The sequence below is a fragment of the Ischnura elegans genome, chromosome 8 (genome assembly GCF_921293095.1).
Source record: "Ischnura elegans chromosome 8, ioIscEleg1.1, whole genome shotgun sequence".
Classification (NCBI taxonomy): Eukaryota; Metazoa; Arthropoda; class Insecta; order Odonata; family Coenagrionidae; genus Ischnura; species Ischnura elegans.
In genome coordinates, this window is record NC_060253.1 from 67,157,345 (window position 1) to 67,172,166 (window position 14,822).

General features: G+C 38.1%; 3 protein-coding genes across 6 annotated transcripts in view; 1 reads left to right on the top strand and 2 right to left on the bottom strand.

Moving 5' to 3' along the window:
• Positions 1–2,951, bottom strand: part of LOC124164571 (mitochondrial protein C2orf69) — a 38,600-nt gene extending 35,649 nt beyond the window's left edge. For 2 of the 3 annotated variants that reach the window (XM_046541951.1, XM_046541949.1), the window contains exon 1: positions 2,797–2,951. The gene's annotated coding sequence lies outside the window, so the exon portion shown is untranslated. The remainder of the gene's footprint in view (positions 1–2,796) is intronic. The other variant, XM_046541950.1, reaches the window with a different exon arrangement.
• Positions 2,952–6,745: 3,794 nt separating this feature from the next.
• LOC124163620 (putative peptidyl-tRNA hydrolase PTRHD1) lies at positions 6,746–7,645 on the bottom strand. Its single transcript, XM_046540648.1, has 2 exons — positions 7,198–7,645; positions 6,746–7,126 (listed from the first exon to the last, which is right to left on the bottom strand). Exons 1-2 carry the CDS (start codon positions 7,390–7,392, stop codon positions 6,953–6,955), a joined length of 369 nt encoding a protein of 122 aa, XP_046396604.1. The 5' UTR covers positions 7,393–7,645; the 3' UTR covers positions 6,746–6,952.
• Positions 7,646–7,730: 85 nt separating this feature from the next.
• LOC124163619 lies at positions 7,731–13,528 on the top strand. 2 transcript variants are annotated; one of them, XM_046540646.1, is made up of 5 exons: positions 7,731–7,826; positions 8,003–8,247; positions 8,325–8,507; positions 8,675–8,827; positions 12,346–13,528. In XM_046540646.1, exons 2-5 carry the CDS (start codon positions 8,014–8,016, stop codon positions 12,535–12,537), a joined length of 762 nt encoding a protein of 253 aa, XP_046396602.1. In that variant the 5' UTR covers positions 7,731–7,826; positions 8,003–8,013; the 3' UTR covers positions 12,538–13,528. The 2 variants fall into 2 exon arrangements, with proteins under 2 accessions (XP_046396602.1, XP_046396601.1); XM_046540645.1 differs by having other exon boundaries at positions 7,738–7,826; positions 7,978–8,247.
• The last annotated feature ends 1,294 nt before the right edge of the window (positions 13,529–14,822 follow it).

The following is a 14,822-nucleotide window of genomic DNA, read 5'->3' on the forward strand; positions in this document are numbered from 1 at the left end:
AAACGTTATGTCTCGATAACTAATAGACATAGAACAAATATCACACATATGAACAGGCAGTGTCAATAAATTGCCTCAGTTAGGGGAACATAGTGTTCCAGACTCTCGCTAGTGACTTTATTGCACGTGTTTATGTACACAACTGGCAGATCACATAATTCACTGCAGTGACTTTCGAGAAGGATGATATTAATGTCACATTAAGAAAATTCCTAAGCCATTCTCTAACGTTATTTTTTAACTTCGTCCAAACTTATTAACCCAGATGACGATGGACGAGTCATTGGTTGATACACCAGTGAAATACCACGATTTATTCTAGTGGAAATTCTGTGAAGACTTCACGTAAATTACTTAGTGTTCCATTCATTTTTTTTTTTGCATTTTAGGCTTAATTAAAGGAGACAAAAATTAAGAGGGGTGTGTATGTGAAATTCAATAAAAAATGTTCTCCAAAAGTTCTGTCACCTATAATTCCCAGTCTTTAACAATGGGCATTTACATGCATTTGATGCCACAGAAGTGCACATTACTGAACTTGTATTCTGATGTAACTGGTTGTAACAATACCTTCAGTAGACAATACTTATCATTTGTGCATGCAAAGAAAAATGAATCATCACTACCCCCTAAAAGTTATGCAACTGTGGTATGTAATAAAGAGAGCAGCTGCAGATTTGGTGGAAAACAAGCCCAACTTTGAAATGGCATAAAACAAAAAATATTGATGCACTGACCTTTTTATTCCTGTGATTGATGTGACAACCTTTGAACCGGCTTCAGCAGAAATTTTAAGAAAATAAAAGGTGGCTTTATTTTATGTCTGTTGTTTCATAATAGACTAATTTTTATAACTTATTATCGTTCCACACTACCAGAAAATTGTGCCAAAATGTGTGTGCATGAATGTTATTTAAAATAAAACAAGAATCATTCCTAAATTAAGTACTTTGGTTCCATAGTTATTAGCATTAATATGATTCCTCAATATTTGCTCTGAGGCTAGGCATGTTCATAGGTTCATGATTTTCATTAGTTTACATTCTTAACTTAAATGAAACTATCTTAATTCATCATAAGGATACTTCTTTTGCATGAATAACTTTATGAGAAATTGGTGATGGTGACTTGACGCGATTTAGTACAATCTGCCTGATTTGAGATGAAAAGACCCTGAAGATATCACATCCGTAGTGGCCTTTTTCCAAAACTAGAATTGATATCATGGTAATTTTTATTATCCTTCCTACCTACATCTCTAGCTGAATATGACCTAATACGTGATAATCATTACAGCTTCAAAGAAAATCAAGAAACAACATTCATAAGTGCTTCAAAGGAATTTGTTTTCTAATATTTTTTACTCATACTTTCATCTCCGCTCTCTCACTCGGTTATTCAACCCTAGGGTGAGTCAGAATGGATAAGTGCAAAACTCACCCCAGACTGACCCACAGGCATGAGAAGTTCATGCATTCACCATAACAGGGCCAGTTACTTTCTCTCGGCCAACTTGCACTTCAAGAATTTATATATGGTGGGGTGCCCACAAGCTTTATTTGGGAATAAAACCCAGAACCCATAAATCAACACCCAAACAATAATTGTCCCACCACACTCCTCCATTTCAACACAAGTTGCAATCAAACAGCAGAAAAATAGTCACAGTGGATGGCAGGTATTTTTTATACATAAAAAATCATTTATCTCAGAACTCTTCTATTTCCATTAATTCAAAACATGAAAATTCTTCTACCCACCTGAAAAATGTGTGTCACTGCCAAGCAGGATTTATAGATTATAACTTAAAATATGACCCTTCAAATACCGATATACCTCAATAACATTTAGAGCTACATTCTTGTCGAGGTGTTGGGAAATGGACGTACATAAAACAGATTATAGTTTGATTCATATTCATTTGCAGCAAATCATCTGCTAACTCAAATTCAAATATTTTGAAATTGAAGGGAAATACCGAGCCATTTGGTGAAGTGGACAAATGTTTCCGCCTAAGGTTTTGCAATAATAATACGTGCATGTGGCTAATGAGTACTTACAATAGCGGAAATAATATAAATTCAAAATATCTTGACAACCTGTAGATTCTCATGCATAATAAAAGCCATGAGTTAATCATTTTATCTCAAGTTACGTCACAAACAGTGGAAATTTAAACGACATTACTACTAAGGCTTGTACCAAAATTATAAACTAACACATTTAGCACCATGAACCTGATTTTGCTAAAAATGTCGGAAGAACCTTCCATGGCTATTTTAAACATAACTTCAACCATATCAATCCTATATGCAGGGTAAGCACCGGCAGTACTCTAAATTCTGCACTTCGTCAGAAATATGCTTCCATAACAAAAACAGTAACATTAGCACATACCATTTCTCCAACACTAAGTCCAAATAAAAGAAATCATGCACGAGTTGGGGAGAATGTTAAAGAAATATAAGCGACAAAATTATTAAATATGTAAAACAAGGGCTAGAGAGTAGGCTATGAATATACACCAGAAGTAACCATGTTTAAATTAGATTTATCACCGAACGCCATTGTAATACTTTTTATCTGATTAAGAAAGTACGGCCTCAAAAATATACCAGTAATTAATGATAATTGGTTTCTATCAGATATTATTTGCTATAAATCCGACAAAGTATTACATTATTTAAAAAAGTACATCATGGTAGTGGAATAGACCGTTACACGGGCCCACTCCTCACCTCAATAGAGATGTAGGCAACGCAATGAAACCTAATGAATAAAAATCTTCTGACTCACCTTCAGAAGGCACAATCAATGCGGCCTCCCGGCTGTAAACTGCAAAAACCGATCAAGCCATCAATGCCTTCACAATAATTAGAAATAATCCAAACACACGCCTATTTCCATAAACCTCGCAAATACAAACAAATCTGAAGAACAGATATTCCTCGAAATACTCAATAGGTGGCGTAGAGATACGGAAATTTTTCAAATCGTTTTCAACCGGCCATGATGGCTGGCGGTACTTTCAGTTGAGTTTGTGGCCCGAAAATTTGAGTTCAATTATTTCAAAACATATCTCGCCAGTAACAGTTTCCGATCTCTGCGCCTTCCACTATCTTCCTCATAGTGTCTTGTCCCATTTATACATATCATAGTGAGAGCTTCATCATTAAGCACAGAAAACACAAGGACTTCACATACCTTAAATATAATGGTTCGTGGTGATTTCTCACTATCTCAACGAAAACAAATCCACTTGGGCACGCCCTAATTCTACTGCCAATTCAAGTAATATTGACTAGAGCTTGTCAATACTTCAAACAAATAGTTCGCATTATTGTGTTTGGACCTCATTTAACTGTGATTACTAATTATAGAAGAATTAATTTATTTAATGTTTCTGATGACTTTGTTAAATGGACTTTATTTTCCATGTCAGCCATAACGGTGATTTAACTCTTACTACGTATTACATTTTCTATACCCTTGATCATGAACATACACCTGTATGGTCATGCCCTTGATGTTGTATCCTTTCCATTAGAGAATACACACATGGGAGCTAATGTCACTTGTTACCCTCAGTCATCTTTCCACCTCATCAAAAATGTTTAACAACAGTCAGGTTTGAAAATTCATTAGGTTATTCATTACACAGATTCGAATGCGAAGTTCTCTGCATGGAACTTGCAGGCATCTTAACTATAGTATGGGTATACCCACATGCTTTAATGTGAAGAATAAGCTAGGATTTTTATTCAAATAAGCTGCTGAATAATTTTCACCTTCAATGCATTAGAAAAAATATTTGTGCTGGAAATGCAGAACAAATTACTTTAATGAGAGCCACAGTGGTGTAACTAGGAATATGATTTGAGGGGATGGGATGGCGATCCACCCCCTCAGGCAACAGGGGGGTCTCCACTGATCAGGGGTTTGAAAAATGACATGCCTGGAGATACATTTTACATCATTTTGGCACAAAAAAGTTTAACTTTAAGCAGATGTAGTTAATGTGTTAAAACTAGACAATAGTTTTTTTATTCCTCTGGGGGGGGGGTCTATCCCCTCATACCTACCCCCCATAGTTATGCCACTGGGGAGCAGTGAAGCAATAAAATAGGCATCAAAAAAAGAGTAGGAGAAAGCGATAAAAGATAAAATTATATAAACTATGGAATGGGAGATAGTGGGGAATCTTGGAGTGACGAAGTTCAATGAAGGATAGCTTTGGTTTTAAAAAGGAAACTGGGTAACAAGGTAGCAAAAATAAATATGGTATGTCATAGGACTACTGTGATTGACATTGAACCACATTCCAAAAACACTATGGTGGTGCAGGTGTACATACCAGATAACATTCATAGAGAATGGGATAAGTCACACAAACAGGCCAGTGATGTCATTAGGGAAACCCTAGGTAGGTAAAATATGGCAGTGATAGAGGACAACAATGCTGCAATTAAGGTAAGTATGAGAAGTAAAGCTGTGTTTACACTGAGTAACTTATTTATACAACACGTTTATCAGGGTAAACACAGCTTAAGGAAGAAAAGGAAGTGTGACAAAATTGTTCAAAAGGAGGGAGAGGTAGGCTAGCTGTATGCTTAGTGTGTACTTCTTTATCAGGTGACAAGAGAGTTTAAAGGTACAATTTACAACAAATGCAGCGATCATTGCTAGTCCATCGATTGATGCAATGGAATACATGTGCTGTATTACAATGTAACCATTTTCCCACACATGAAAGTAGCTTGAGTTGAGAACAGTCATCAGAACCATGTGGCGTTACATGTTTAAATCTTGCAGATTCGTAAGATAAGCCCATACACAGGGAACTCCGATCATCTGTCACTAAGTAGATGAGGGAAAGACTCCACAAAATAGGAATAGTCAGCAGTCAGAGAAACAATTGTGGCAAAATTACAAGTCATGTTAAATCAAAATGTATTCCAAGTAGAAATATTCAAAATCAAAAGCCATACAAAAATCAATGATGATAAGTAATAATCTCATAAGGAACATTACCAATAATTTGAAAAGCTAAGGTCAAAGCCTGTCAGCACCAAATATAATTTTTGAGAAATCACTCTCCCAGTCGAACGATGTCACCACGATGAAAGCCCGTGAGCTAGAGGCCTGCCACGACCACGAACAGTGGCAGAGTGAAGTGAGGGATTTCAGCAAAGGAGGGGGGGAATTACTACGTAGTCCAAGTCAGCCATGACAGTAGCCCTGTAGCCAAGTCGACTCGAACCCCTGGAACACTTCACGTCATCCAATAAGTGGTTGGGGGAGAACAGCATACCATCAGGTTTCCTCTCCTCTATCTTCTGGGTTGGAGACATGGCCTAGTGGTGTGATCGCTGGTTGAGGCAAGCCATTGGAATTCAAGGAGGGGAAGACATAGTAGGATGAGGTCTCAGAGGGGGAGAGAGTTAGGTCTTGGAGGGAGAGAGAGTTATGATAGGACAACGAGGAGTACTTCTCACTCCAAACTGCATTCTTATGCTTCAGCACCCACTTCTCCTAGATTGTCAGGTGTAGGTGTACTATGCTAGCATTATAAGTTTTTATGTCCTGGTGGGCTCCTTCGGAGGGCAGCTTCGGAGGACAGAGTTCGGAGACAGGTGTTCCGAGACTTAGTCTCTCTGAGCCTTTGAGTCGAAGGGCCTTTGCACAAAAATCCTTTGAGCGAAAAGCCTTTAGCGGGAGAAGTTGTGAGGAATTTCTGGGGGGCAAGGGTACCAGAAATTATTGGGGGGTTTACTAAAAAATGCCACAACAAACTTCCAGGCCCGTGCTGGGCTGCCAGGATGTATCCCGAAGCGCCCTCCAGCCTGGAAATCTTCGGTGTCCCCTCAGAAGTCCTCCCCCTGAATAGTGCTGGCGCCTGGCCATGGCCGTCCACCGCCTTAAGAAGGGGTCCAGCACGGGCCTGTCAACTTCATATAGCTGCTTGTAGGAAACCCCTCAGCAACTCTAATTTGCCAATGGTTGCAGAGCGATTGTAAATAAAAAATTATTTCCACAGCACCTCCTTGGAAAATGTACCATATGTAATGCCAAACATTTGGGCTAAGAATGGGAGGATTTTGAAAGAGCAAAAGATTCAAGACAGATGAAAGGAATACAGGACCTGTTCGACTTAGATACTGACTAAAAATATTGTCTTCCAATGTTCCAGGTGAGTAAGATGAAACTCTCTCAGGCTTCCATAAGTTAAAGTTGGCTCTATGCCAACATTTGGTGTTATTTTCTTCGGGGAATCAGAGCATAGACAATTTCAGCAGAGCCGACAAAGCTCATGTCAGCAGTGAAGATGAGATACATGATTGTTTGTTTTTTGACACATCTTCCTTATAAGTTTAGTGGTTCGTGTATGGGTTAGTAGGAACTCATTGCATTTGAGCCTGTTCTCCTGGAATCTGTGTGCAATGCAACATAGAAAATTAAGGGAATCTTTAGTTCTACATCTGACGTGAAGAAATTCAGATCTCATTGTAGTTGAGAACGGACTGGAAATTTTTAACCAGGAAGCTCCTCACCTGGCCTGCCAAAAAACTGTTTTGGTGTAAATAATGGGCAAAAGATCAGAAGATATTTTGTAAATCTGGATATACATGATGACACTCGAAGACAATGTAAAAATATACATTTAACATGTTTGCATCACTGGAAAATTAATATATCCAATTGCAAACACGTTAGCAAATTAACGAGTCAAGTTGTTTAATCGGAATTGAGCTCAAAATAGATATTTTTATTCACCTGTTATCGAATATGTAAAACTACATACAATATATAATCGAACGATCAATGATGGCAACTTTGCCATGCCTTCTTCATCAAGCACAAATATAAAATCCATGAATGGCTTCACCGCGAACGTGATTAAATAAAAAGTTTTTCTGTTGGTATTACACAAATACAAATTGTGTATCCTGAATCAACCTTTAAAGAGCTGAAACTTCTTGAAGAACTTCTGAATTTCGGCTTTCGGATACGGCTTCGTAACAACACAGGTTGGATAATTTTCCGGCTGCTCTACCCAAACTTTATGGTCAATTCCTCCTTCCTTAAGAGTTTTGGCGAGCTGCTGAAGGCTTTCTTCATTCGGTGCCTGGAATTTCATGTTCCATGACATTTTATGTTATATACATCTACGAATACAGCTAAATATTTCAACAATACCTGCAAAACCACTTTGTGCATGTTATCCAAGTCGGATAGATAATCTTTCGTATTTTGATCCTCGTAGAACAAATGTGTCACAGCAACACATGCATGACAAGCTTGAGCTATTATTGCACCGTAAGGCCACTTCAAAGCAGTCGCCAAATCTCCTCGAACCACCACATACTGAACCAAATTCTTAGCCTGAGCCATGGGTACACCCCTTCTTCTTCAGTTCAGTAGTAAGGTGGGTGATATCTTTCAGATCAAATTTACACCTCACTACAGTGCTACCATCACCATGAAAAAATAGGACCTGGCGATTCTGAATCGGTGTATCTTTTCTTGGTTGGATTGACTGAGAAATCACGGCATGAGATTCATAATCACAGTTTCCTTCGTCTTTATATTAGCTTTCGGAGCTCATCAAAACCATAAATTTGCATCCACATTCACAACCTTGCCACACGATGCCACACTCACTTCTTCAAAACTTCGCATGTCCGCAAACACCGCCCTCTGGCAGATGCCTCGTTTTATTCGCTATTATATTGTTTTATTATGGCTGCTAATGGTACACAACATGACCGACAACACTCAATGCCGGGCTGTACATGATCCTTTTCCAATAATATAGACGATTAAAGGTGAGGTTGATGAAATAATAGAAGCTTTATCAGCTGATTTTCTGCTTTTACTATTACGTTGAACACTTGCAGTTCCTAATGAGTTGTCTGTCAATCCGATGACCCCACAATTGACCACGTTAACTCCCTCTAATGTCCGTTTTAATTTCAGAGGAATGGTACTTTTTGCTCTATAGGTTGAATTTGAATGCCCACTTGTCTTCATTGCTTTGGTGGCGTGACTTCAGTTCAAGTCCTCAATTCGATGGCTCTGAATTTTTTGGTCAATCGACTGAAGGGTCTGTTATTGGTGTTTTTGGGAGTTTTTCGTCGTGCCCTCTGCTGTTTTCGACGAAGGAGGAGAAGTTCTTCTTGTACGCCGATTCCTCTTACAGCAGTCGGCGTTGTTCCAAACGATGTGATATCTGCGAACGAAAGAGGGGTACGTAACCGCTTCTGGCTTTGAATGTCCTTCCCATTCGTTAAATGTAGTATAGCATGATTTAATTTTCGTACTAGGATGGGACAGATATCAGCTGGAATAACTGGGAAGATAGCCCCAGTCCTGATTCAGTTGTTTCAGATGCTGGTCAGTCACAGCCTATGAACTCAGTACAGCAGCAGATAGAAATGTATCGACAATCCCAATTAAGGCAACCTAACGACGGTGAAGTGGAACAACCGGCTGAGGATTTCTTTCAGGTATTGGGGTGGTAAAGAAAATTGATAGTGGGATTATTTTTCTTAATGGAACTTAAAATTGCAAAGGCGCTTCATTTTATCTATTGTTTTAGTGATGAGAAGGTACTAATTGGATTCTGGTTGAATCATTGCTAAAAAAAGGCATCTCAAGAAAAACTTTCTTACAGGACATGGCTCCTAGAATTACGAGACAGCAAAAGGTGTTGATACCTTCAGGACGAAGAGGTGAAGGGGAGGGGCAAGAAGGGTCACCAGGGGTCACATCAAGTGGTGCTGTGTGGTCCCCTCGTCTTGCCGTTTCATCATCAGTTCCATTTCCTGTAAGTTTTTTAATTCTCTTCCGAATGACTGCAGCTCGTAAAAATTTTCCTGAAGTGAAGTCAGGAATAATATATGATGTGTTCAAGTGTCATAAATCTATCATTCAAATTTTCAGTAATTGATTCAGTGGCGCCGACTCCATGGGGCTTGAAGGGGCCCGAGCCCCCTCAATAATTTGTTATGGTTGTGAGGAAAAAGTGTCAGGCTTGTCAATTTTCCCCGGAGTGTCCAGATATCAAGATTAGAGTTCTCATTGTTCTAATGTTGATCAAATGACTCTTCGAAAATGCTTAAAAAACTTAAAACTCACTACTTATAAAATTTCCCGGGGAAAGATCCCCGGTTTGGGCCCCCCCAATATTTTTTGTAAGTCGGCGTCCCCGAATTGATTTGTATTTCACAGTACCAATTCCTATCTCTTCACAATTTATATATCCTCTGCTTACCTTTTAATTAAATCTGCAATGTTAGTTACTAAATTGTAATGATGATAATAATAAAAATTGATGGTACAAATGAAACCCAATTTACAAAAAAAAAATATTGGGATTTAAATTGGAAAGAAGTAAAAGCGAAATTTTATCCTGTGAAGGCGAGAAGTTGTTTCTCTTACTTAGCTTTTAGGTGCAAGAATTCTTCTTGTGTTCTTGACCACATCAAGTTTTCCATAGCTGATGGAGAGTCTGGTGTACAGTTCACCAGTAAAGCCTTAGACAATATTTTTGGTTATTTACATTGGAGCAATACGAGTGTCTTTTCATGATGTTTCATCTACATCTACAGATTTTCCCACAAGCCACTTAAAAAGGTGTATGGCAGGAGTGTTAGGACACCTGCTGTTTACATGTAAAAAGTAAATGCTCCAATTAAATTACAACTAGCATTTGTTTAACCTTTTCACTACTTAGACGTAAATATACGAGTGGATATTTCTTGACCCGGGAGACGAAAGCCATATATTTTCGTTGGAGATTTTCTTACACAAGTGAAGGAATGCCAAATATATAAGTTTCCTAGCTCTCCCCCTTTTATGATGGTCATGGGTGTAAAACGTCTTTGTTTTGGGACCCAACACTGTGGGGTTTAGGCTTTACCCTCAGAATCCAGGAGCAGGTACCCTGACCCCTCGTCTTTTATTACCCCTCTTAGCGGTAAGGGACCGCTGCGGTCATGCAATTGTTTATCCAGACAGGTTTCAAAATAAATTTTTGTTCTTTTCTCAAGAAATATAAACTGAGAATTGAATTCTTTGCCTTTTGAGCTGCGATTACAATTTTTAAACGAAATTCTACTATAAATAATAACTTATAACTCGAGTTCTGTATAAACAACAACATGGAAATTGTTGCTGCATTAAATGCGTTAATATCGACCTTAGAACTTCGTTTAAAATTTGACAATGCTCAGAAAAAAAATGAGGAATTCAATTCAAAGTCCGCAATTTACATGCAAGCAACAATTATCCATGTGCCAAATACATATAAGCAATCCATAAGTTGACCGCGAACCAATGCCGCAGGTAGGGTCGTAAATCCGGAAAGGAGGGAGCACAACTACTCTCGGAGTCGGAGATAATGCGGAGTCACCGCTGGTAGGGGTCGATATAGGTTGGAGCAAGCTGAGAGCGTGTAATTATCTGCAAGACCCTTCTTAACGAATGTCCTCCAAAAATGCTCCGTACCACGAGAAAGAAGAGTCTCTTCGGGCTCAGTACAGAAGTCATACTAAGACGAAAACTCCGCTGTCTCAAAAGGGTTAAAAAACTCTGCCGTCTCGTCCTTAATGGTTCGGGGGAAAAATTAATTCCCATGTATCTATCCATTTGGCTAATTATCTCTCTTAATTTATCGCTTGTGTCAGTCCTGGAGTTTTGAGTATGTGGGGCAGCAAGTTAGTTGTTGGTAGATTTGTAAGTATTAACTTGCTATATTGATAGAGGTATAACTGTAATAAAGCATTGATCAAAAACACACTGTCATGTATTGATGGGGTATCAGCAGTGAAAACGGTAGAAGAAGATTCTTCAAAAACATTATACAGTAGACTTGTTAACACGAACAAAGTTATCACAAAGCAAATCGTTGGTCCTGTTGGAAAGGCGTTTCCAACCTGTAGTAAAAGAAACAATATTAAAAATTTTCATTATTACGAAATTACAAATATCAGTCCTTGTCCCAGCGGCTAAAAAATAAACTTTATTACAAAGTTTCATGAATAAGAAACAGTATCTAGGTGGGTATACACTATGCTACGTTGTAATCATTGCGCTACGTTTCAGTTCTCCTCAGGTACTGTGCCCAAGAGCATCAATTATGATTCTTTCTTCGGTAGGAGATACATCTCGAACTTCCAGACACAAACATTGGAAAATTTCAGACGTGCCCAAAATTTCAAATTTGGCACTTTTCGAGTTGGCCGATGCAATGAGGTGTGGCGTAGAGGAACCCGCATTTGGGCATAATCTGAACAAAGTATCATTGAATACGGTGTGAATTCGGAAACTGTTAAGCGTTTTGCCCGTTATACCTTCCTGAGGACAGCGATTTTTTTCGGCTCTAGCTGTGTCTCACGCCCAGCTAGATCAGTTCGTCACAATCTTGAGCTACGCACAATTGTGTTGCAGTGTTGCATTCTTTGATAAAACCGTTCTCCTCAATGCCTTGCATAGGTTTATCGACTTACAAACAAGGTCTATAGAAACACATCTTGTTCATATATACAGGACTTACTGTCTTTGGGAAGATATCAACCCTCGATTCCGTCATGCCACATTCTTCTAATGAGAAAATGAAACGAAAATCTTTGTTTTTATACATTTGCACGTTATATAATCGCATAAATTATACACTTTGAAGCTATTTTGCTGTTTGACAATAAGTTCTGGAGATTCAAGAGACAAGAAATTTTGGCAATCAAGAATCTTGATACGAGGAGTCCAACATGATGCAAAGAATATTTTTCATGGCTATTGCATATCGAAACTCAAAAAGCATACAAAACCACAGAATGAAAAACAAAAACCAGCTGGTATATTTTCCCCATGCTTGTTGTTCCTCCTTCCCCCTAATTGTCCTGAAAAGAGTTGTTTATTGCCCTAGCGTAAAGCCTCAGGGCTTCTTGAGTGGGTGCTGAGTTGTTGCATCATCTCAGACAGGTTTTTTGAGGAAAATTCTACCTTTCAATCCACAAGGTGGTTCATTATTTTTTTGTGACATTGCGTACCCATTTTACTTGTGTAATTTTTATTCCTATCAATATTTGATGAATTATAGCGGGCAAATAACCCACTTTTTGAATGCCAAAAATGGGCACAGCTTTCATGAATTTAGCATTCTGATTGGGAAAAACTTTGATGTGAATAATTTAGTTCCGGAGCTATAAGCTCAAGAACCAGTGGAGCTGAACCAACCCGTACCTAATTCTGATATTTTTTTTGCTGTACCTATTTAAAAATATGAATGCTTGAATGGCCATGTAAGTCTTATTGTTAATTGTCATATTAACCATTCATTTACAGGCTACCTCAGAGTTGGAGGTGTGGGATGAAGCTACACCAGGAAATTCGGGTTGGGATGAAGAAGCTGGAGATGAAGCTTGGGAACAGGTTCGTGCAATGAGGCAGGCCAAAAGAGCTGCTGAACAACAAAGACGTAGGCGAGAAAGGGAAGGGAAAGCAAAGCTTGGGGCTAGAGTTGGAGGCATTAGCTGACAAGGTGTTATCTCTGAACTGGAAGATTTCTTCGGAACACTCCAATGCCTGCCAGACTTTAAAAACTTGGCTTAAATTCGAAGACATTGATGCAACTTCCTGGATAGGCAATTTAGGAGAGATGCACTTGTAAATATGACTGAATGTTTGATTTTCTTTTTATGCGGATAATAAGGATGTCCTGTGTAATAGGAAAGTCAAGTACATATGTAGGATGATATGGGGAAAGACAGTGTAGCTTTTAACTTAGGAAGTTACAAAGCAATCTCATGAGTCAGTTGACATGCATTTTGTAAATTTGATTTTTTGTTTAATGCATTATCTGCATGCTTAGGTGGTATGATTTGAATTGCTATAATCAAATGACCTAAGCTCATGAATTTGTGTGCATTTACTGTAGGAGTTCATGGTTATTATGTAGAACCATTATCTCCAGACAAAAAGACCAAAGGCCTTACAAATGTTTTTAAGTTTGTGTAAAGCACTGAGCCCTGCTTGTGATTTATGGGTTTGATTGTTTTGCTCATAGATTTATTATTGTGAACCTAAATAATCCAGAAAGAGTGAGTAATTCACTTTACTCCCACAAGAATGACTCTAAATGGGCATATCTAAGTGTGATGAAGGTATTTAATGTCATTGTGGGAAATGGTATGCTTTTCATTGAGCAAATCATGTTTCAATGGCAAAAAATCTTCTGGCTAATGGGGAAATCTAATTATGTGTGTTACCCACTTTTATGTGACAATTTGACTTTGCACAGGTATCATTTGGCTAATTAATGTAAGATGTTCAGTTATCACATTAATGTATCTGTATGTCGCAAGTGTATCCTTCACGGTAAGTCTTCTCGAGTCTGATTCACTCCATTTATGTAATGTTTCATCAGTTCCACTGTAGTGCATACATACCTACTTTTGTACTTATGAACATGAAAAAAATGAATGAACTATCAATTTTAGTATAAAAATAAATAACCTTTGTTGAGCGACTGATTGAGTAATTTCTTGATGATAGTAAGAAAAATGATTGAATAAAATTTGGTATCTGAATTTCATTACTAATCACTGCATTTGGTATTCACAACACAGATTTACTTGAGTAAGATTCAAATGGGATTTAAGACTATGGTGCTCAGCTAGAGAATTTTGTGATTAAAGGTTTCCTTTTAATGAATATCAGCTTGCCATATGAGCAGAAAGAATAATGTTGGCAATTCAGTCAATTCCATGTTAAAATCTACTTCAAAATACATTTTTATAATCCCATTCCACGCTGGGGCTGGCTTTTTACAGTGTTTGGAATAACTTTGGATTCTATTTGAGAAAAATAAGGCTGCAAAACTGAAGGTATACCTTAGGTTCCAGCATCGATAGCATACTCTTCTTACATTTTACCTCTTCATAAATCAAATACTCTTGCATATTTCAGTTGAGCCCGTAATTAATTCTTAATGACCCCATTAAAAGCGATTATGGGAGTTGTTGGAATGAAAAGTATGAAGTCAGTAGTAGTGAGTCTGCAATGATACCCAAGTGAGGTGCATGGTTGAAGAAGTGATGGGAAAAATCAGTCAAAAGTATTAATTAGTACATCACGAGCTGGGCTGAAGCAGAAAATTAATTCCCGTCTGAAGTTCACAGTAACATGATAAGTATGGAGGAAGTGTATATAAATATAGATGATTGATTGCCTTCATGGTGTTGGGAAAGTGGTTACCAGGAGAACAATATGGTACACAAATTACCTGATTGTTTTTCTTTGCTTACAAAACACCTAATAAATAATAATTTACTAAAATCAAAGATGTAGGTTCAATTTCATAAGTATAATGAAGTGTGTGGTCGAAATGAATTGTTGGAACTATGCGCTTGATATGATTGACTTTTAGAAGTATTCCTGGGACATAGGCAACCCGGACAACATTCCCGCATTGATCGTTTTTTTCATCCGTCCCCCTGAAAAACGATAAATCGAGGTTCCACTGTATTTATTTTTCACGATTAAATGAAAAGTGAAAATTTTAAAGCAAGCAAAAATGCGACGGCTAAGTATGAATGCTGGGAAAAGCCCGTGTAATGTCATTCTGGTTCCGGCTGCCGCCGTGTGAGGTCACCTTGGTGCAAGGCTATGAGCGCCACTATGATGCAGGCTGCTAGTAGTTAGCAGAGTACACTGCTAGCAGTTGGCGCTTGGCTTAAACAAGGATTATCAATGCCTTATCAAGCAAAGGAAAATTTCCGACTATAGGCAATTTTAATAAGTGATTATTAAGAGATGTTTCC